Raw genomic sequence first — 24644 nt, forward strand, 5'->3', positions numbered from 1 at the left:
CAAGCATTTAGGTTTACTCTTTCTCAAAACAAAACTGTTTAAGAACATAAGTATCTAAATTTTGATATTAAAAGCATGTTTCAAGTGGAAATGAAAAAAATATTTTAGATTGCATATTTTTACATCACTACCCCCCAAAAAAATTGGAAGTGAGAGACTTCAGCTCGAGAGAGGCTTTAGACATGCCTTTCCTCACCCATTGAGAAGTGGCTCAGATGAGATGCCTGATGGCAGGTGCAGCACATCCTGCCCTGGATGATGATGAATTAATTTTCTTGCTCCCCTGCTCTTCCCAAAACATTGCCTCTCATCACTAGGCAGAAAAACACTGTATGGACATCTACAATAGCAGCACTACCTGAGAGCCAAACATAAAAATAACTACAATTGCTCAGGGCTGAAGGGGATGTACAATATCTACCAGATCATGCATGGAGCCACACACTGTGAAAAGGAAACAGACTGAGTGTGCTGCATGACAGGGAGAAAAGTTTTATGATTCTATTAACTTAAACTAAAGGCCGTATAGATGACCTTGACTTTGGCATGTATCCACTTTTGAAAGTACCATTAGAATTATTGAAAAGCACAAACTCACATTAATAGGATGCTCCTAGTATCACTTTCTTAATGTTTTACAATAAATATACTGACACAACAGATTTTCACTTGTTCAAAGCTCAAAGGGCTCTTTGAGCAACATTTACACCCCTCTGCTAGAGCTAGTGCAATAGCCCATTATTACTCCCTTTGGTCCTCCCAAAAGGTGGGTGAGACAGCTTCCAGCAGGTTTGCAGCCTATTGCTGAAAAAGGAAATGCAGACCTGAAGGAGGGTGACCTCTGGGGTAATGCTCCTCAACCAGTTACTCTCCACATTGCTTAACAGGATGACAGTATGGTGTAAGTGTGGAGATTAAAGCTGCAGCTCAGTGCAGCCATCAGACCTGGCCCATGCAGCCACATCAGGAGTGGCTCTTTTCACGAACTGGGACTGGTTACAGCATCTATGCCTGTGGTTTGACCCCAAAGCCATCAGCCCACCTGGTCTAAGCCTGCCAGACCTATAAATGGCGGGATCTTTAGCTTGTCAGTGACCCCAAGAAAAGTTCAAAAGTCTCTTTTCCCAGCCCAGCACTTGAAGAATCAGGGCTCTTCATTTCTCGGTCTCAAGGTTGTTTATTGTATCTTATCTATAAAATTCTTCCTCCTGTCCAGCCAAGGTCCGCTCAGCAAGACAGTCCAGGCACTCTGCCTGCCCCCGGGGCAGTGTTATGTCTTTATACTAAAAACTACATTTACAATTACTTTCCAATACCTATCACCTATGTTAATCAGTGAGCTTCTACTCTAAACCAATCTAAAAGTGCCACCATCACAGCAGAAGATGTAGGCCAAGAAGAAGAAGGAGAAAGGCTGGACATGCCCAGACCCCTCCATCTTGCCTCCTGAACCCCCATTCTAGAAGCCCCAAAATCTACTCTTCTACCCCGTGATAACTTCACTATTATTCTACTTAAACTGTTGTGGCTTGCTGATCTTCATATAAGGTTGGTAATTTGCTCCACGGGTCATAATCAAAACCACAGGTGTTTTGGGCTCTGTGCCATTGCTTCTGAGCCCCCTGGCAGGGGTCTTGGCCATCCTGGACAGCCAGAGGGATGTCCTGGGTTCCCACACGTAAACAGCTCCAGGCAGGATCTTCCAAGCCAGAAGCATCTGGCAATTCTCACTGCAGGTGATTTGGGAATTAGGATACATTCCTTGTATGTAGGGTATGTTCTCAGTTCCCATGCATGTTCTGAGCAGCAAAACCAAAGACTAACCAATCAAGGCTTATGTCTCAGCCATCTAGTGGGAGGTGTCCCTGCCCTTGGCAGTGGGTTGGAATTAGATGATCTTTAAGGTCACTTCATACCTAAACCCAATTTTGAAGTGAAGTAAGGTCATCTCATACCCAATTTTTTTGATTCTATGACCTATCCCTTTATTTAGCCAGCTTCTTCTGGTTCTCTCCACTCCTACCTACCAACACTTTCCTCTACATTTCTGCACCTAGAATTCTTTTCACTGGCTTCCCTGTTAGATAGCTATTTCCAGCTGCAAGTGACTTTTGCTGGAATCCTGCCATAGAAAATTGGCAAAGATGAGACTTCCCAGGATGCCTAAAATGTGGACTCTGTTGCCCAAGCCACCCTTACAAGTCACTTTAAGCCCTCACACCAGGGCTCACTCCCTCACTGTTACCTGCTCAGCTCACAAGGACTGCCCCTACAGCCTGTTACTCAGACTCTTCTCCTAATTAGAATGCAGTAACTTCCTGTAGCACTTCATTTGTACTTGAAAGGGCAACAATTTGAAATACACTGGTGAAAACAATATACCTAATAAAAGGTGAATTCAGTGTCAGGGAACAAATAATCTGTTTGTAAAGCAAAGGCACAGGGCATTTGTTCACTATGGAGAAAAAGGAGGAGACAAAATCCCTTATGGCAGATCTGGAAGGCATGTGGGTTGTGCCTTATTTTCTTTCCTCACTGCTATGAGAGGGTACAAAATAAAACCATGGAGTACACAGAACACCAGTCAGCCCTCTCAGTACAGGGTTGTCCTTCTTTAGAAGAAGGGGCCTTAAGATTTTATGTTTGCGTTTGACAAGGATGTGTTTAGTGCTTTTATTTTTAAAAGTATTTTAACTATCTGTCTTTCCATCATCTTTAGTACTATGGTTTACCCTCATAAACCACATGGATCAATAATTTGCTCTGGTACAATCTGGGAAAAAAAAAAGTTTTTTGTGTGCCTCAGACTGCACTACAGAACTGAAAGTATTAATTGAAATGTAAGGGTACTGATCCCGAAACACTCATTTGAGAAACCCTTTTTTACCTCTGGAATGCTATTTTGTCACCTAAGCTATAAAGTCAAACTCAAGTATCCTGCAGCCTCTGGTTCATGGGATTTAGCATGAGGTCACTGCTGCCTAACACAGTGGCAAGAAATGCAATTCCCTTCAAGAGTCTCTGAAGTAAGCAAGATAAATGAATGCTCTGAGCACTTCATAAACTGGTTTCATGCCTTACTCTTGGGCAGTGGCAAAATCCTACACCAGCAGATGAAATAACATGTCAGCAGACTTCAGACTCAATGTCCTAAACAAAAGGCCATTCTGCTTTGCTCTGTTGTGTGGATTCCCCAGCCAATGGCTCCCTCCAGTTCTGTGCTCCTTCCCAGGCTCAGCATGCATCAGCAGCTCAGTATCACTTCTCAGGAAAGCAAGGGACTGCTAGGATCAAACATATTGCCTGTCCTGCCATAGCTGAGAGTTATCACTTCATAAATATCTCAAGGAATCTGAGCTACACTCTTGATCCACAGGCATAGGATCTGACACTGGCATTACTGCAATGGCATAACCTCACCCTATAGCTATGCCTGCAGGATTCCCACTGCCTGGACAGACTCCAGCAGTGCCAGCACACTTCCCAGCACACTTCCCAGGGCACAGGAGAGATGTGTATTCAGCAGAAGCAAGAAATCCTGCAAGAAAGCCATGACTCCCCTGAAGGGACACAGGGCAGGCACAGACTGCTCTTCCTCAAGGTCACACCTTCCAGAGGAAAAGGTGGCCTGGAAGGAATACAAGAGAGGGAAATAAGGCTCCTGCCCTCTGCCTCAAGAGCAGGGACAAAAGCAGCCTATGAGTCACATACCACAGGGGCTGGAGAGGAGGAAGAGGGGAGAAAAAGTGATCCCTAAAGCTTTTTCAACACAGGGTCCAGAGAGAGATGAACTAGGTAAGGCCAAAAGCAGCAGTCCTGCAACAAGGCAGAACAAGCTGCTCTCATGAGGAGTCCCCTCAGAGCCATCTCCCACCTGGCCAAACTCTTTGGCCAATGTCTGATCACAATTGTGACTAGATATTGTACAAGATACACTGGGTTTGGGGCATTGCCCTCTGGCTCCTTCATTCCTCTGAACTTGAGGTATGTGATATACAGGGAAGTCTTTGATCCTGTTCTTTAAATCTTCTGCAGGCTGGATGAGGGGTAAGCAGTTGGGTCCAACATGTTGAAAACATTTCAGAAGTTGGGAGGACAGAGGGAGTAAACAAGAAAAAACACAACCAGCAGCTACTTGCACACAAAAATGTAATTTCTTTTTCTTTCCTGGGAAGTTCTGCTTCTGTGCTTAAGACCCAGACAGACCGGAAAAGCCCTTGCCAGGACATCAGTTTTCCTCATTTGTGGGAACAGAGAAAGGAGGCTGCTGTGCAACCTTTACCTACAGTTTTGCTGTCAGCTGAAGGACCCTACAGCTTACTCAGGGCTTTTCTTATAAATCTATTTTGGTTGGGAGTGGTGGCAGCTGTTAGTGCCATGATGGAAGCATACTTTAAGGCAGCAGTCATTTTGTGCTGTCATGTCTCCTGTAACTTTGGACAAAGCATTAATGTTGTCTAGAAGACCTTGGGGCAGGAAGGAAGTCATGCCTCCTGAATTCTCCACATGCTACCAAGAGGATAGTGAAAGTATCTGAAGTGCAGGAGCCACTGCCATAACTCAGAGACCCCCCAGCCCCAGGAAGCCAAAAGAAACAGAGGCATTTGTTACAACCACTTTCCTGGATTTGGAAGTACAAATAGTGAAAGTTACCCAGCTCTTCAAAAAAAAAAAAAAAAAAGCAAGTGCTCTGTTTCCAAGGTTTCCTCCAGACTGATTCTCCTGGCAAACAGAAAAGATCCCCAAGCCAAGTAACTCTACTCAGCCTCATCCTGTGCCTCGCATGCTCAAAGGATTAAGTTATGGGTTACTACAGCCATACCCGGAGCTCGCCTAAAACTTCACACCCTTCATGGGTAGCATAACTCTTTGCATATTCCTTTAACTCACAATTTTCTCACAAGCTTGCTCAGCTATTTCCTGACACCTCCCACGGGTCATTTGGTGGGTTTTTTCCATGCAGTTCATCTTTGAAACGTGAAGTGTCTCAGAAAATTCACAGTGAGTAATTGGTTGTCGGTGGACAGTCACCACTTAATGCTCTGGAGGCAAATTCCATGCAGAATCACAGTTTCAGCATCCCTTATCAGAACAGGGGTGGGGCCTCAGCACTGTTATGTTTATGTTTGTTACCCAAGGCAACAGGCAGGTTTAAAAAACAAATCAAAATGACCTTTGAAAGTTGTGACAGCACGACTGGTCATTTTAAAGCTAGATTAATGATCTTCAGTGTAGAGATTGACCCTTTATTTTATGTTTGCATAATCCATATGGTGAGTCTGGCTCTAGACACTGTCCCAACAAGAAGAGCAAGAAAAATATTTTTTAGATGTCTGAGTTATTCAAACTCATAAAGCATTATAATTATAAACCAAAATTGTGATTTGGTTGTGCTTTGCTTTACCAGCTGCATTTCTCTCAAAGCTTATTAGTGAAGCCTACAAAGTAGCTGATTTTACCCTGGATGAGATCTGTTTGTTCTTTAGGTTCCCCAGCACAGACCTGCAACATAGGCTGCAGATATCCAGATGAAGGTACTGCTGAAATAAGTATTCCAGAGCTATTAAACAGCTCTGGGTATCAGCCTTCCCCATAAATGTATAGGGAGCAGTAAAGTAAGGCTATGCAGCATGCATCAGTTTATACCTGCCAAAATTCCTTAGACCTTAACAGGGATAAAAAAAGCTATGCCATTGATTAAAAACCTATATTGCTGACAGTGGCAAAGTTATTTTATGACATTTTGGAGAGAATCAGAGCTTTTTCCTGAGGAAAGTCTTGTGCACCATCAGGAGAGGCACGCAGGGAAACCCTGTGTGGAACAAAAGTGTTTGAATTGGCAGGACAGTAAGTAAATGGAAAGACATTTTCCTCCTTTGCTCATCTCTGTTTCATTGACCTTTTCTTTCAGAGGGTGGAAAAAAAGCACTTGGGTCTGTGAAGAAATATTTGGAACAAGGAAATCCTGCAAGTGAAAAGAAGTCCTACAACTGGGAAAGGCAAAAAAGCAGCCAGTGTAACCACAATACTGGATTTCCTATGGAGATAACCATCATCGATGCACAAAGCTCCTGTGTTCCTTCAATTAACATACTGTAGGTGGAAGCCAAAAACACAGCATAATGGTAAGTTTCACTTTCTACAAAGTCAAAAGCTGTTTTAATAGAAGCTTAAGTGCCTTTCTTTTCAGTTCAGCAAGAAAGAGAGTATTTTCTCAGAGGCTGACTGAACACCCACGTTGTTCAGAAGCCAGGCAGAGCGCTCCCTGTTAAGCTTACTTGCAATTAGTTGTAGAGTCAAAGCTAGCAAGAGCTGGTATCCTGGGTAGGGATAATGCTGAAAGTCTTGGTAGTAAATGTATTTTCATTGAACATATTGCCAAGAAGGTTTTCTCTGGCAAAGAAGGGGATAGCTTGTCTCTAGTAAATGATGTCTCGGGGGTTGGTACAGCTTATTGGGGTGCAGTACATAAGCACAAAGACATGAGCAACTTAGTCCATCTTTCTACTAGAGATGAACTTTTGAAGATCACACCAGTCATTTCTCATATTTAAGGGAAAGTTCTAGATGTCAACAGGAAAAATTGAGTCTCTCCTATACACAGTCTAAGGATATAGGAGGCCCTGTATCCAACCACTCCAAAACCTTCACAAGTTCCCAAATTCATGCTCCCCATTTGCTGGTCCACAGCAGCCAAATTTCCTTGCACAGGGCACAAACAGTGAAAGAAAATGAGATTAAAAATGCTGCTGACCTGCACATTTAATGAAGCATTTTTTCTTTCTGTCAACCCGAGACACAAACATACAGGCATGTCTATGCATTACCACACACCTACTCCTCAGCATTTGAAGTCTTGATGACCCTTGAGGCAAGAATCACGTCATGCAGAACAAAGCACAAACTCCATGCCATAATAAACATTTTTATCTGTAATGAGACCAAATTAAAGCTGAACTACAATCTTAACTTTGCTCCTTAGCTTTCACACCCAAAGAACACTCATAGAACCTACATCCTTACATGGGCGATAGAAAAGATAAGGAAGTATATTTATGATGTAATTAAATAAATCATGCTGGTCTCCCAGTAATGAACCCATTTCTAATTATCCTGGAGTCATCTATTTTGCCTGTGCTGCTTGCACACTTATTTAAGGTGCTGCCAGAGAGTCTTGTCCGTAGGACATGGTTGCCAATAGAAACTTCACAACCCAAATCTGAAGCCAAGGCTTGCATGCCTGTCCCAGTCTCTAGCACCGTATTAATTCTCGAGAAAACCATTTTAAAAGAAAACCACAGAGCAATTTTGAAAGGGGTCTGGGTGAAAGAAATCAAATAAGAGCTTAGAATTGATGATTTCATAAGCAATATAAAATACTTTTTTCCACTTGTTAGTGTTTTAATAAATGAAATGCTTTCCAACTTTCAACATCAGACAGCCCAAAGGGGAGATAAAGGGTTTGATTAAGAAGAGAAAGAATCTCCAAGTTTTTCTTGAAATCCCCTAATATCCCAAATGCATCTCTTCATATTTTTCATGAATCTTTTAACATATGTCTTTTTCCAGAAGTCATACTTGTTTAGGGTTTACTTCTTGTCCCTTACATTTATTCTCCTCACCTTCTGCTGTTCCGACTTTAAATGAAAGTCATGGTTCTTTTTACCCCTTTTAAAGAAGATAAGTGCATAAATAACCACCAAAAATGTGTCCTGCATAAGTATGTCAGTTATACAATTAAACATTTTCTCCTTCTCGTGATATGTTTTATTGAGGTATAAATCAGGACCATGAGGCAATTTAGCACAGACAGGAATTTTATGGAAGGGTTGTGCAGATCCCCTGGGCTCGTCTGGAAAATGAGAAACATACTCATAGATGATACAGCTTGCTGGGTACAAGATCTACAGGAGCTAGAGAGCACTCTGTCTAGACTGAGATTTAACTCTCTCATTTAAATCAAGTGAAATAGGACTGTGCTGGATGCAATTGCATTAAAACCTTTCTGTGGTGGATTAAGGAGCTTTTTGCAAAGCCAAGTCACACTGAAGAAATTGTGTGGGCAGAACGAATTGGTGCCAAATCACAGGGAGAAAGCAGGAGCTGAAAGGTAGCAAGAGTCTCTCTGTGTTTAACAAGGCTTTAGCTGTGCTCACTTTCTACCACTAAGCAGAAACTGCCCCTTCTGTACTGCTACCAAGACAGGCAGAGAAAGGCTTGGGACACACTTTGCTTTCTTAAAGTCAGGAATCTCAGTTGCAGAGCCTCCTTATTTCCCTCTAGGAAGGTGTAAATTGAGGTGAAATAAAGAACTTTGGCTTACTTGCATCTGGAATGTGCCTGGAATCAGACAGCAGGATTCAGATACAGCTTTTTTCTTACCCTCAGACACTGGCCAAAACCACCTCCCTGTGCTTCAGCCAAAAGGCAAAGTCCCCATGATGGAAGGGAAGTCTCTGCCTTGCAGTGCTGCCCAGCAGAGGTGATTGTCCCACTGCCATTGATGGAGGATGGAGCGATCCTGTTCCTCTCTTAGCTGGGCTGTGAGATGTGTACAATCACATTTGTCCCCATGTCCACCCATTCAGACATCCCCTCCCACCACATCCCCCAGGTCCATACTCGGGATTTACAGAGGGAAGGACCACAGTGTTATATCTCTCCAGCCAGGCCTGCACCCAAGGATCTGGGGCATTAGCATCCACCTCACCTAACAAAGACAACTACCCTTGGTTGTTCTCTCCACAGTCAATAGGATCTGGTGTTAGACTTAACAGGCCCTGGAGACACCTCACTCTCAGCATCTCAGCCAGGCAGGACACATTTCAGCCTTCCTGCTCAGAGAAATATAACTTGTAGCTAACACTAGCACCTTCCAAAAACCAGCCAACTAAACTCTGCCCACACGTCTCGATGCCTGCACAATAATGGGGCAAGAGCAACATTTTCCTCTCTGAGCACAACCCAGCCCACACCTGGATTCAGCGTAGCTGCATGAGTCAATTATATTGTCCTCTTAGCTGCTTATTTGGAAGCAAATGGCAGAAACAAGGCACAGCAGTGAGTTAAAAGCTGAAACAAGTCCACAGGCTCAGATGGCCCCCAGGCAAGCTATATTTGAATCAGGTACCTCCCTCTTGACATGCAGCACCTGAAAGCACACAACATTCATTCTTTTTCCTTATGAGCCTTCCATTGTCCAGCACTGCCAGCTCATGATACATTCTCCAGAGAACAAGACTGTGTGGCCCACCAGCTCCCAGGTTTTGCAAGAATCCCAGCATTCAACTAAATGTTTTAGCAAAACATATGTATTTTTCACTGAGCCCTCAATGCTTTATCTGCTTCTGCAGTTCAGACGACAAGACCCATCCACCTGGTTTGTTCAAGCAGCAACTCTCCCAACATGCCATCATGGATTTTCTCTGCACATTTCCTGGTGCCTTGCTCCACAGTAAACAGACCTGCTCTGTGACACTTGTTCAGCAGCTCATTCCCAGCCCCTGACCTTCTGCACTTCACCCTCGGCTTCCAGCTGAACATGTACACCCTGGCTGATTGTTAGGGTTTCCAAACAATAGCTAAACACAGATCTGGCATCAGCAGCAAGCTCTGAATCAGGCTTCAGTAAAATTTTCTGACCAGAGGCTAGCATGGGGAGAGGCCCCTTGCCAATGGAGAAGGGAAACTGGGATTAATACTTGTACTAACACCCACAGAGAAAGAGTGGGAGGGCTGGAAGAACTCCTTGTAAAGAGGGTGAGGGTTAACAAGAGAGCACAGTGCCTTTCACCCTTCTGTTTTGTTTTGTACTTAAAGGTGCAGTAAAATGTACTTATACCCAATTCCTCAGTTTACAAGGAAAGCAGGTTGCCTTAAAGGTTTTAAAACTGGCCTCAGCTGAGAAGCAGTTCTCCCAGACTGGATTTTGGGGATTACATTTCACTCCATGAATAATACTTTCATTCATTTTTTCCATCTACAACCTCTACCTCTAGTTGACAGAGATGGTTTATTTTCATCTCCACTAAAAAACAGAAAGATAAAGGCCTGAAGTAGCAACTACCTAAAATACAGACAATTACAGAGATGTTGTGCATAGAGCTTTAGGTCATTAAAAATCACCATGGAGAAATTTGGGTATAGCACTGAGTGAGGCAACAAGAAAAACTGAGTACTTTAGAATGGATTTTGAAGAAAAGCATCAATTGCTTTGATTTACATATATATATATATATATGTATGTGTGTATATATATATATATTTAAGGGGAAAAAAAGGAGCTTCAGACTAAATTAGCAATGGAGGCAGAAAATATACAAGCATGTAATGTAGATAGAGTTCTGTATGCTTTCCATTTGTTTCCCATGTACTGTGCAAGTAGTTAGTTCTTAGTTCATCAATATACATTGGCCACAGTTTATCTGAAGGAAGCCTGGCCTTGGGAGCAGCTCCTGCATTTACTGATCTTTAATACAGCAGTGAGACTTCAGGGACAACTCATAAGCAGAAATTCCATCCCCTGATAATCCTCATACAAAAGAGAGCAGTCCTCAGGACATGCTGGCAGACACAGCAAAGTGTGGAAAAAAGCCTAAGCCTGCTCTGTGTTACCCTGTGTCCAAAGCAGTAAGTCCTAGACTGCAGCCAGGTACAAGTTTAAAGCCAGCTTAGTCCTCCTTCCTTTCCAAGTGTGTGAAAGTGCATGTGAGGCATATCTCATGCTCCAGCCAACTGGAGAGTAACGAGAAGCAGAGATACAGAGACTTAGCTGAAATTTAGATTATGGATGAAAGTATCCTGGACAAACTGGAGAAAGTATCCCTGAGTTAACAAGGATGAGTGCAGAAGGGAGAGCACAGGGTCTAGATGACAAGTTTATCAGCTGTTGAGCAACCTGGTATTCAAGGGCTGGGCTCTTCCAGTGTACAGTTCTTTAATATTACCTTGGCCAGTTAAAGACAGACTCTACTTGTTATGTTTCACTGTTGTGTGGGGTTACCACAGTGTGTATCTGGATCACCAGGATTCCCCTAAGAAACAGCAGAAGTAAATGCACTGGGTAACAATATAAAGCCTTTCTTTGAATGGCCATTTTATATAAATCCTTATCACATGTTCACCATTGCTATTTCACTGGAGAGGGGGGAATCCAGAGCAGCTAACTAAATATAGACAGATATAAAAGGGCTGGAATAGGTCAGTGCAAACATTAAATGCTTGGAAACAATGCTTTGATGGTCAGAAGCAGTCAGACACCAGGGAGAAGTCAGAGAGAATTCCCTTTTCATCGGGCTGAAGCCATTCGTTCTGAAGAGCACAATGAGAAAACCAAACCAAAACAAAGCCCCTACCTTTCACAGTTTCTCTAATGTCACCAAAGCCAGAAATACTCAGATTTTACAAGAAAGACAGATCTACAACACACCCAGCAATGCAAACAGCTCAGTGGAGTGTGGCAAGGCAAGACACCCAGAGGGCCACCCTGAGAGCCGCCCACACATGAGCTGACACATGTAGGGACACAGGACCAGCCACCACACCTGCAGGCTGGGCTCAGACCCAGGGCAAACATTTGCCTTTCACAACAAAAACAAATTAAAGGCTTTGGGTTGCCCCAAATGAACATAAATATTTTTCTCTAGGAATTCTTCTGTTTTGTTTTTTGTGTGTGTGGCTTTTTTTTTTCTTTAAACTACCAAAGAGCAGGGTAGACATGAAGGGGCTCTCTGAAAACACTTTAAAGATGTATTTACTTTAATACTAAGCAAGGAGGTCTAGCAGCTACTTCAGTTCCACGAATAGATACATTTCTTATTAGGAGCATTATAATGCCATTAAAGAACAGATTCCCTCATCTGCCTCCAAATTATTCTGCCCTTGCTCACAATGCCTGTTCATTTCTCAGAATATTTTTAAGAAGTCTCATTTAACGTTAGTCTTTTTCTCCCTTCTCTCATTCATGACATTTCTGTATGCTCATGATTATTTATCTAGCATGGCATTTTGATGTAAGAGAAGAGCCAAGCCTTGTGTGCATACATAGCACAGAATTTCCACTTTAGGAGACTTGGATTCTGTAATTTATAGATGGCACAAAAAACTAACTTTAGGAGTGAAAGTTGAGAGGTGTTATCTGTGCATGGCTTTTGGCAAGACAAATTGAAGTCATATCATCAACTTCTGCTTTAGACAACTTTTGCCCTTGGCCCTGAACCCAATATTGCACCTTGCACCTTGCCCTGCTATTGAGCCAGAAAAAACATCTTGACTCTATGCAGCTGGTCTGCTCTAGGGGACTGCAACGGGCAGTGGCACCCCAAGTCTGCTCAAGTGGACAAGGGAAACAAAAGGGTGGCTTGGCTCAGGTTCTCTGCCTGAGAGCTTAGAGATAGACACAGCTCTGTAATTTCCTCCCAGTGACACAGAGCTTCTCCCAGACCCGGGTGACTTCTTTCACAGCTCAGCCCAAAGCCATTTGCAAGCAGCAGAAGGACTTCATGACTTCACCGGATTGCAGAGCTCACCTTGCTGTTAAAATCACGCTTGCCCAGGTTAAGCAGCAAACAAAGACACTTCCCCGCATCACACAAAGGATGACAGCAGCGACACGGGTCATGCCTGTTGCCTGCTTGCCCACAGCTATGCAAACCCCAACAGCTACAGACCCCTGGAAAAGGAACTGCTGGCTGCTTCCTTCCCTGCTAATGAAGCATTTGAGCTACAGCCATTGTTTATTCAAGAACCTAATAAGAGATGACTGTGGCTATTTTCCACTTAACATCATTAGTTAAAAAGAAACTGATTGCAGATGGAGAACAGCCATTGTGTTTTATTACCAATGATTTGTTTCCTGGGATTTAAGAGCAGATCTAGTTTGGCAGATCTGTTCCCTTAGGCTGCAGACACTACAAGGTGTGGCCACACTCCGTGTTTACAAGCCATTACCAGGGCTGCTTTTGGCTTTTTTCAGCTCCAGGCATGTCAATAAGTCTTAAACGCTCTGTGTGAGAGAAGCTGAGTAGAGCTTGATTTGTTTGTTATCAGTCAAAAATTGCTGACATGCTTTAACTATCTCATAATAGAAAAGCTATCCACTACAGGTAATCATTACTTGCTTTCAACAGAGGACCTCAGTAGCCTTGAACAGAAATGGGCAGAAAAGGAACCTAAATGGCTTTTATATCTCTTGAATCATTCAAGCGAAACACAAAAGAGAGCTCCAACCCACCCAGTTTAGTTTGGCTGGGCCTTGCCGCTCCCCCTATGCTGTACCAGATCAGATTTGTGGAACTACACCTGCAAAACTGGGATGCAAGCTTGAACTCTATCAGGCCCATCTTTCTGCATTAACACAATGCATACGAGATCCCACTCAAAAATTTTCAGCTGGTGCCTATTAAAATCGAGACCAAGCTAATTAAAACAAGCAGTGGGTGTTCTATCAAGCAAATAGCTTCAGAAATCTTTACTGGCTCCCAGGATATAGTGGGAAACAGTGCAAGATACCACTGTTTAAAATCTTCTCTGGAGCCTGCATCAGATTTTTTGCCTCAGATATCCCCCTTCTGTGACTTCCCCTTTGATGCTCCAAGGACAGGTGCCCCAGGTTCCCATTCTGCAAGGTACCCTCAATTTATGGGGGTTGTCAGCAAATGACAGCACTGGTAGGGTCTTGTAGGACCTGGTTCTCAGCATTTAGCCATGCAGTATCTCTGGAGCATTTGCAAGATGTTACTGGCACCATTTCACTCTGTGCCCTCACCATTTGAAGGAGCTTCCCTCCTGAGCCTGGCAGCTGGAGGACATAGGAACCACCATAACAACTAACTGTCCTCCTGATCCATGTGCTGGGTCTGAAAATGTATAGCCCTTCCACTGGCTTCTGACCCATACTGACCATAAAGCCATCAAATACCTGCTGGCACCCAGCTTATCACTGGGATGGATAAACTCAAACAAAGACATTGATAGATTGTCCTTCCAGGCTCCCCATGACCACAGGATCACAAAAAAGAAATGGTCCACCCTGAACCTTGCCACCCTCACTGCACATCACCGTCCCTGGAGACACACTTTCATGAAGCCCAGAGATGGTAAAACTGTACTTACATATTTTTTACCTTCCTTCCTCCAAACAGAAAATTTCAGGGAAAATATTTTCAGGGAGTTACTGAGACCAGTTGCAGAATGCTTTCCATAGTGGCATATACAGCAGCTGATGTAGAAAACACACAGCATATATTGTAATATTTTAAATACAAAGCTCGATATTCTGCTGACCCTCTGTAATGTTATGTCACATTTCAGACTAACATCTGACTGATGGCCCAAACTTGGATCAAATTTACAGCAGGTACGAATTATGCAGGGCATGATTTGTAGCAAATCTAGTTGGCGAAGTGCCCCAGAGTTTTCTTTCATGTGACTATTTCCTATCCAACACAGTGGTGAATATCAAGTGCAACAATGGGAATTTTTTTCTCATATAAAAAATTCTGTATTGTTTCTCAATAATAAGCACAATAGATAAATTCTTATTTCTCAAGACTTAAAAGTCCATCTGATGTCAAGATCTACAGTTTGGTATCACTAATGGATGCGTTAGCACTGCCTCCTGTGTGACCTTGTACAGTGGTATGGCCTTTGTTAGCTTGTTCAGTGACACTACAATCAACTTGCAAATTCAGATTTCATGAGAGAGTTTTTGTTCTTAGCAGCAGGACTGCTGGCAGAACTGTGTATGTTGTGAGCAATTGCGTGTGGTGTTTTGTGCAATATCATCTGCAACATTTTATTTTAGATCATCCCCTCTGCTCCTCCCCAAAATGGGACTAGACCCTTTAAGTCTGAGAATAGATTTTACAGTGGATGATTGAGAGCTTAAACTTCATGGGGCCTCAAGATAATACTCCATCTGTAGAAAAAGAATAAAGAATCTGCTGCAAATACATTAAGATTAATGCAGTAATCATCTGCTGGCATGGCATACCCTGGGAAAGAGGCTAATTAAAAAGGATTTGTGGAAAGTCACGTACGATTACTCTACTAAAAGCAGTGGCAAGATATTTGGGTTATCAGTGATTTTTAAAAGTTCTAATTAAGGTTCTAGAAAACGGTTTTACCAAGAAATTGAGACCTTCAACTTCATCTACACTGGAAATACTCTTCATATTAGTTCTGCAAGTATTTACAGCTTTAAGAGACTTGGAAAAGTAAAGATTAGCATTCTGTTATCTCAATACTCTAAATCCTCTTCCCATAAACTGCCAGGGTAATGACTTCCATTTACATCAGTGACATGGTCTGAAGAGAGAAGGCAGTGAAGTTCTGCTGATTTTATCAGCTGAAGCATGTGATGCACAGAACATGGCTCCCAGAAAATTAAACTAGCAACCAAATTAAGGAGCTGAAATGCCAGTTCTGCTCTTCTGACAGGTATAACTTTGCCCAAAAACCACATAGTGTTGAGTTTTTAAAAAGAAAACTAGAAATTGAGTCAGAGGATACCTCCTTTTCCATCTCTTGTCCTTGGAGGACACTGCTGTGCACTTCAGGAACAGATGTTCATACACCTGGTTTTCACCTGCTACCAGGAAAAGCTCAATCTTTCCTTGTATTCAGGGAAGGAAATAGTTCACTTACAGAACATCTGTAGCATGATCAAACTTGCATCTAACAAGAAAGAGGGACAGACACAGGCAGATGTGTTTTCAGAAGCAGGCATCCTTTGGGGTGCCACTTGTAAGAAGAGACACAGATTGTGTCCCTGAGCACAGAGCCTCCTGGGGAAACAGCTGAGGTGCTCCCTCAAGCCAGTCTCAGTCAATCACAAGCTGCAGCACATATGCAGGAAAGCTGCATTTCTGCACTCTGTCCATCACTGGGCCTTGCATCTTGCCCTGGCCTCAGAGCAGAAGGAGCTGCATTGTCAGGGCCACCCCAGCCGAGGTTCTGGCTGAGGAGCACTGAGGGGTGGTACAGAAGAGTAAATTCAAGAAGTAATCCTTACAGAAACACAACCTCATGTCATGATAGGTCCTCCTCTTTGGAAACTGAAGTGTCTTAAACACCCAAGCCAGAAAGAGAAGAAAACCTTCCTTACAGAAGCGGCAAGAACCAAGACAAAGAACCTTTTTTCTTTGCTTGGCAACAGCCAAGAGAGATACTTCACGGCTTTGTAATGCCCTGAGAGGGCAAAAGTAGCTTTGTGCACAGATGTGGTTTGGTGGGATGAATATGATGTGCATTTAATTCCTGTTTTGGAGTATTGGGGAATGATGACTAGAGAGGGTCATAAGCCATGAAGTTCAGATCCAGGTCTGAAACACTTTGAGCATTTCAGAGCATGGGGTGACAAACCTGGAGCTTGGGTTTTGCTCCAGATCATTGGAGAGAAAATGGTCAACAACACAATTTAGCTCTGGAATCATTCCTGAACTTGTCTAGATTCATGGTTTTGGCTTGGACCTTTTAGTGGTAAAAACTGTGAGCAAAAGCACAAGGGAGGAAGAAAAGATAACACAATATCATAAATTCCAGTAGCTCCTGGAAGAAATACATTTGACCTTTATTATCTACTAACTTCTAACTGTGATGCTTAACTGTTGTTTTTATTTTTAAAATATTGTCCCTGGCAGAATGGAGTCCAAGGAGAAAATAGACTCTGGAAAAAGTGTGAGACTTTGGGGAGACAGTTATTTACTGGCAGTTTCACAACCATCCCTGCACTTCTAATGAAATTTCATTTGTCAAACTCAGTGCAACTTGGTGATAAGCCAAGCGTATTCCGTCTGCCTTTTCGCTTAGAAATATCTCTTTGGTCTCTTGCTCTCAAGTGCCTTTAATTCATTTGAGATTTGAAAAATAAAAAATATGCAGCTTGTAACTAAAAAGCTGGCCTGACACTCTCATGGACACAATTTCTTATTTTATTGTGAAAAATGAGTTAAAATTTTGAACTGCTGTTAACACCACGTGTAATGAAACATGCTCCTCACCAATAATACTTCAAAGGGACATAGATACAGCTTTGGCCAAAAAAAAAAACCCAACCCACAACTGGTTGTGATTTTCTATGGACTCACCACTGTCTGGGATGAGGCCACCTATTAGGAGTCTGGTCTTAACATCCTTCCAGCACTGGATGAAATTCATAAGTTCTAAAGAGGGAATGGATCTAACTCATTATTGATGTTTCTTAACAAGTGAGGCAGCGTTTGTCTACATAACTTGCATCACATTCCAGTGGTGGATAAACCATCTGAGCTATTTTCACTTCTCCTGGTTAAAACACTACTTTAGGCCTGTTGAAAGTTTTTGCATGTTTGGGTCGTAGAGTAGAGCTGTCAACAGAAACAGTCACAGGTTTTCTTTGGATTTAAGGAAAAGGAGAATTAATGAGAAGAGTCAGCACAAACAAAATGATCACACTTACCCCATTGTTCAGGAAAAAAAAGAAGAAGAAAAGAACCCAGTGATTTATTTTAGACAGCCTGAATAGCTGGAGACAGAGAGCTAAAATATGGCAAGGAAATTGCTACCCTAAACAAGTTTCTGTGAGGAATTTGTTGATTTTTTTTCCCTTCTGCCTGAGTTATGAGCCCTTGGAATGCACATACCATTGAATTGCTTGGTAATTTGCACAAACATCTCTTCCTGAGGTCCTAAAGCCACTGTATATCCCTGAGTGGAAATATTACCATGATAGAGAGGGACGGAGTCCAACTGTTTGCCAGAGTCTGGCTTTATAACCCTGTAAAAAACATGAGACACTCCAGCTTCTCCCAGGAAACATGGGAGCAACTGAACAAGCGCTGTCATACACAGAGCAGTGAACATGGGGATACACACACCCACTTGCCCTTCACTTGAAATCTTGAAACTTCTGTTCTAAACTACCCAAAATCTCACAGAAGCATCATTTCTGGGGAATTGAACACCTCCTGGCTGCATGTCTGGGGGTGTGAGCATCTCTACTGAATGGGACCTCTTCTTCCTGACAGAAACGTTGTTTGTGCCATTAAATGTTTTCTTTTGTTAAAGAGGTTTGTTTGTGTTTTCGTCTAAAATATAAATACAACCATAATTATAAATATAAACAGACCACAGTTTTATGGCATGAGATTTGTGTGGGTGGTTTGGGTGCCTAATTGCCATGTTCTGCACAAAGCCTGTGGTTCCAACCATGGGAACCTCTGCCTGCAGACACTTGTTTTCTCTTCCATTAGCTCCAAACTGCTTTGTGCCTACTAAATGTTAAATACTGGTTAACTACAACCCCCCAAAATACATGCCCAAGTGGAGGCTATGAGAACTATGCCATTCTTTTATAAAGGGAGCCAATGGCCAAATTCGATTTCTGGGACAGCAGAAGCAAGAGTTCAAATTTTTCTTTGCCTGATATGAAACAAACTGGTGCCTGACAAAGTTTTCTCAAACTCCCAGGAGCAGCTATGTTACAACTTTATCTAGGAGTGATCCTCCCAGTGTCTCTCCAGAGGGACTTACTCCATTCTGCTCCCTCACCTTAACTGTGACAGAGATGACACGGGAAGTAAGAGGGTACATCAGTAACCCAGCAAGTTGGGTGCTCACCTGGAAGCTGGGCATCAAGCTGCCTTTTCAACCCTCAATTACATCAGAGACACTCCCAACATCCCAGCAGGGAGAAGGAGACCTAAACTGTAGGACCCCCTCTTCTTTCAGTTCTTTGTTTTCCCTGGGGAACAGTGGGCAGACTCCCTTTGAACCCTTCCCCCAACACCCTGCCAGTCTCAGAGGCCAGGGAGTGACCCACTGGAATGGTGCTGCTCACAGCCTCACCCTGGGGAGGGACTGCAGTGGCCCCATGTCCCCCTGCTCCTCCAGCAGCATGGTTCTCAAGTGAGGGGTCTGTTCCTCCCTCAGGGTGCATGGGGGGCACCCTGATTTCCAGCAGTAGGGGATTAAGTTCACTGACTCACACAGCTCAGCCTCCTGTCTAATTCAAAATTTATCTTAGAAAATTAGGCCTGAAAGAGACCTGCTGAGATCATCTCATATCATTTTCTGCCCGCAGGCAGGGTCTAATATCTGTGGGCTAACCCCAACACATGTTTATTTAACATGCTCTGGAAGGCATGGGAGAAAGAAGAACCCATAAACTCATTGAGATTCCAACTTCACTACTTTATGCTCACAGAATTTATCTTTTTTGTCATACAGTCAACTAACTAATCTTTGCTTCAAACTTATTTTCTTCCTCTCCCAACATGTCTGAAAGGAAGTATTAACTTGATGTAAAAATACTGAAATTCAATTTCAAAGTTAAATCTCCTCCACTGAAGCTAGTAATCAGTAGGCAATTTTTCAATGCAAAATAAAAGGGAATTGCTAAAAAAAGTCATATCTTAATGCTGTGTCACTGTGTATGGAACCTCCTTTTGGAGCTTTGCTGCGGATGTGGCAGCTCTTTGTTTATTTTGAAAGGATAAGTTAAGCAGTCACTCAAGGATGGGTAGGAAAAGCCTGAGGCTGGAGATTTCCATGTAGCTTTCTAATTAGACTGGAATGAAAATAGGTCTAAATCCATTGAGTAAACAAAATACGTTTGCATACTTGGTAATTGATAATAATTATGGTTCCCTTTAACAACACTAAATGCTTAGTTGTTATGTTGTGACCTCAGGCAAATGAGTAGGGTATTTGTTTTTCTTAAGCGGACAAAACTTGTAAAAGAGGCCACCACAATGACGTTCCAGAGCACAGGGAGAGCTGTCATTTCATCTGCTAGCTGGTAAAAAAATAATATATGATTTCATAATGTCATCCTACTAAATGCTTGAGGAATTGCACATCTCACTAGCTGGAAGGATCTGAGGTATTAAAGTTGAACAGTTCTAACTGTGAAGAGTCAAACTTGGTCTTACCTCAGTACAGTATAGGCAGCCATGTACACCAGCAGCAACACAAGAGAAGCTTGTTCTAGAGAAAACAGTGGAAAAGTCTGACTCTCGTTTCTTTACATTGAATAAATTAAAGAAAAGCAATCAATAAGTCAACTTTCAAAATACCCAAATGCAGACACAAACTATGAGGTGAACATGTGTTAACTGACAGGCGAAAAATACCTAAAGAATCATTGTGGTTATCTAGGGAGGGAACAGGAAAAAACCAAGGGTACATTCATACAATGGATGGTTGTTAAAAGCTGACCTTTTTCTTTGGGATCTGATATTAATGGTCAGGACTTAAGCAAAAAGAGGAGAGATTTTCAGCTGCATGAATAGAAGTTATGCAAAAGCACTCCCACTGATATTAATGGTCAGGACTTAAGCAAAAAGAGGAGAGATTTTCAGCTGCATGAATAGAAGTTATGCAAAAGCACTCCCAAACCCACAAGCCTGGTTAGCATAGAGAGAGGTCGAGATTTGTATGTTGAAAGCATTACAGCAACCACACATTGCCTCATGCTCATTTCTGAGAGCCACTTACTGGTGCAGCCCCTGTAAATGTGCCACAGGACAAAACTGCACTCGAGGGACCAGCACAGTTTGGTAAGCTTGTCAAACTGATCCTTAAACTGACCTACAAATGCCCATCTGTATGAGTGTGCACCTGTGGGGGTGGAGTGTGCGTGTGCCTGGTTTCCGAAGGAAATAAAAGCTCTAGGGATGCACGTGTATGTCTTTATTGGAAACTTCACTGTGCATGCAGATGACCATTTAGCTAAACTTAAGAAACTCCCAACTCTTGACTTCCAGAGAGCCAAGGCTGGTAGCTCACCCATAGCCTATCGCAGTGAGATGGAATTCCAAATTGCTTGTGAAGCCCTGGATGTAAATGGGGTAACATCACCAAGAAAACCATTTCTTTGCAGTGCAGAAATCCCCTTTGCAGCAGCCATGCAGCTGCAAGTTGATTTTGCATATTGAAAATTCTGGGGATTTGTCAGGGATTTCACAAAAGGAGATGATCTATCTGCACCTATAAGTGTCTCTGAACACTTTATGAGACAGCTTCTTTCTGCATTTTTGGTATTTGGGATTAAACTTGGCCACAGATGTGGTTTTCAGGTCTGGGAGATATTTAATTTCTGGACATGCTCAAAGCAAGCTGCTCAGTTTTCCAAAGATTTGGGAGATTCATACATATTTAAAAATACTTCAGTGCATTTCAGTGGATGAGTTCCAGATACTACAGTGTCCTGCAAAAGCTTCTAGCTACCTCCTTTATGGCAGCCTGGATTTTAGAGAAGGTTTTATTAACAACAGGCATAAGTCCTTTACAGCACTACCTGAGAGAGCAAGAACTGTTCTGCTCAGTAGTCAGGCAGAGCCTTAGTCTTCTTTTGTTTATATGAATAAAAAAACTACTTCAGCTGTTAGCAAAACTATGATGAGCAATAAACACAGAGTTTTTAGTCTTCTAGTGGAAGGTGTTTACAGCAGTAGAAACTCATAAAAATACTGGCCTAAAGGAAGGAGAGGTGCTAGCACTCCAAGTGCTTCTTGGAAGAGAGAGAAGTAGATCAAGAGCTTAAATTTATTTACATGTTAAACAAAATGAAAATAAAAATTGACCTACCCAGTTATTACAGAGGTTTTATTCTCTGTAATTTAAAAATGCAGGAAAATATTTTTATAATCTTAGGAGGCAAAGGGAATAAAACACTTTCATGCAGCATCTGTACTCTATTCACAACTAGAAACAGAGTACTACTTCCTCAGACTAGAAACCCCAAAGTTTCACCCTCCTTTTGTACATGAGAGAAAAAGGAAAAAATCAGTCCGAAATACCCCAAAATAAAAGAACATTGTGTCTCTTCCCAGAAACCAATTAATTACATTGAAATAAAGATCATTTGGCTTTGTTTTAAAATCTCTGCCATCAAAACTTTAACAATTCCATGCAGAAAGCCATGCAGTTTTTTTCAGTCCGCCTCAGTATCATTACCCACAGTAAACAGATTATTTTGAATACACATAATTTATTTGCCATCACGCCACTATTCTCAGGATACCATGTTCATTTGACTTCATATACCAAAAATCTCATACACTACAGTGCTTACCTAGGCTCTCATCCATCTGCATTTTCAATATAAGAGGACAACATTAATGGGCAATACAATATTCACAGGTACATCATGGAACAGAAGGAAAAAAATAACTTTTTTCTTCATTGTCTTAAAGGTTTCCTTCAATAGTAAACTAGAAAATAATTTCTATAAAGTCAATTTAGTTCATAGAAAAATTATCTTAAGATAAAGAAGAATGAACAGTCTTTAACTAGCATCCTTTTATGAATCTGTATAGAAGAACTATACATACATATATAGGCCAAAAACTACGTAGCAGTTGGATGTGAGTGGTCATATTCCAGGAAAAATGAAGGCTTCCCATTCTGAAAACATCTGCAGAGGTGAGCAAAAATTCTCAAGTTCCCTAATACTAATCTTTTCCTAGGAGAATTGCAGTTCTAAATCCTGTTTTGAAGAAGCTCAGGGAGGTAGGGAACAATGACTTTCAGCAAACACATCCTCAGTTTTAAAACTACAGAGGGAAATGGTGATGATATTCACATTTCTAGCTCTTCCTTGTTCGGTCACCCAGAAGAGGACCAGGTTAAATGACTCCATGTCCATTTACTGGTTGGTTTTGTGGGTTTTTTTTAAGCTGAACTAGAATGATGGAAAGATTTTTAGATGCAGCTTTCAGAAAGCAAGTAAGGAGGCAAGGGGAACAATTTTTCCTCATTAGCCATCCAGAAGCCCATCCCCTCAAGAAATAGACAGAGTTTTCAATCAGAACCATCTATGTTTCTTATTGATCTGATTTTTGTCCTTTTGCAGAGGACTAGCAAAAACTGCAGAAGTCAAAGATCTATATAAAGGTAAAAGGGAATCTTTTTCTTGATTGTCTAAGAAGAGGCAATTGAAAGGTGGGAAGCAGCATGCATTAGAGGTCTGGTACCTCTTGCAATCTAGTAGAAAGATACTAGACTTTAATCCAATGCAAATGAATGGATAGCCAATCATGAAAGCCATGAAAGTAGAGGTCATTTCATTCAGCCATTTTGAAAGGCCAAGTCCCTGATAGTGAAGATGTGAGTTGGTTCATTCAAATCAGTGCATCTGGGATGACTTATGCTAAGCCAAGGGACAATCCTGAAATTTTTACGCTTCTTCTTCTTCTGTCTGCACTTGACACCAAGTAGGGATTTCTTTATGCTTCAGATAAATCGAGTTCCAGTGGCTGCTGTTTACAATTGTTTAAAAAGAAAATTTTAGCCATTCCTTTTCCTTATTCAGGAGAATACCTTTTAAGTTGGAATCTACAGCTCTTCAACTCAACCTTTCAATAATTAATGTCATATGGCATAAAATTGGAAAAAAATGTGTCAAATTCATTTTGCATTCCTTTCTCTTTGAGGTTCTTGTTGCAAAATTCCACACTACATTAATCAGCAGAGGTGCTTGGGTCACAGTTGGTTGCACTTTCTCAGCCAGAATATTTACTTTTCACTTGCACTTATGAAAGAAGACAGACAACTTACCCAGTACCAGTGCTTTGAATGAAGTATGCATTCAGCACTTACTGACTGTGTTAAGGTACACTTATGGTACTTAAAAAACAGAGAAAATTTACCATATGAGTTGTAAACTGGCTAAACTGTAAAGTGAGTATCTTTACACGTAGATGTAATTTTCACACATGCAGATATTTTAATATCTATTATTAATTTGGAAGTAGATTGCTGAAAACCATTATTCTTTTCAGAAAGTACAGAATCCAACATTTGGTTATCCAGACCGAAAACAACTTGGTCAATGAGTAGCATATTGAAATCAGTCATCCTGCTTCACAAATGAAGAAAAATCCTCCCCTAGAGACAGTTTCAATAATGTGGCCTATGGACTTCTGTACAACTTCCATAAGAGCTGCTGCAGTCCTCACCTTTGAGATATTTGCATGCCAGGCTGGTAGGAACAATTTGAAATGTAAGTGTTCAGAAAATATTCAGAGAAAAGAGTGGCCTGGGAGCAGATCCTGAGAGTGCTATTTAAAGGGAAGAGCATCCAGTTCCCCTGGCAAACTTTGTTCCACGTGAAATAAACTACACTATTAGCAGAACAAAAGATAGCTAAATGTACACAGAATCAGGCAGGGTTCAGATTATTAGAACCACATCCTGGCGTGCAAATACGGAACAACACTGCTGTTTGATAGAAAGGTCAGGGCCATTTTCACCTGTGTTTGACATTCTCTGAACTTGGCAAATTATATTAGAGAAAAGAGACTTGCTCACATGTTAGCACATCAAAAGCAGTGCTGTTAAACTGAGGGCCTGGCTCAGTAACCACAAGATCCACCCATGAATGTGAGCCCCCTTGAAGCTCCTTCACTACTTCAGGAAGAAGCTTCACAGCTGCAGAACAGGGCTGTAATATTAAATCAGACATAAATATTGCATGTTGACATGGCTAGATTTGGAAGATAGACTGTGAAAAACCAACTAATGCAAGATTTAGAAACTTTGAATGTTATGAATGATTCAGTAGACCTGCGGCTATGTTTAACAAAAAAAAACCCAAACAACAAACAAACAAAAAAAGAGCTGGAGAATGTATCTAGTTTATTTGAGTTAATGCAAACATGCCC

The 24644-nt window shown here is 41.8% G+C and overlaps 1 protein-coding gene across 1 annotated transcript in view; it reads left to right on the forward strand.

The window, feature by feature from the left end:
* The first annotated feature begins 6016 nt into the window (after positions 1-6016).
* The window catches only part of NEDD9 (neural precursor cell expressed, developmentally down-regulated 9), a 73865-nt gene continuing 55237 nt past the window's right edge, over positions 6017-24644 (forward strand). The window contains exon 1 of the mRNA XM_066558559.1: positions 6017-6125. Coding sequence (XP_066414656.1) covers positions 6123-6125 — 3 coding nt within the window. The 5' untranslated portion in view covers positions 6017-6122. The remainder of the gene's footprint in view (positions 6126-24644) is intronic.

Source organism: Molothrus aeneus, chromosome 1 (assembly GCF_037042795.1).
Source record: "Molothrus aeneus isolate 106 chromosome 1, BPBGC_Maene_1.0, whole genome shotgun sequence".
NCBI lineage: Eukaryota > Metazoa > Chordata > Aves > Passeriformes > Icteridae > Molothrus > Molothrus aeneus.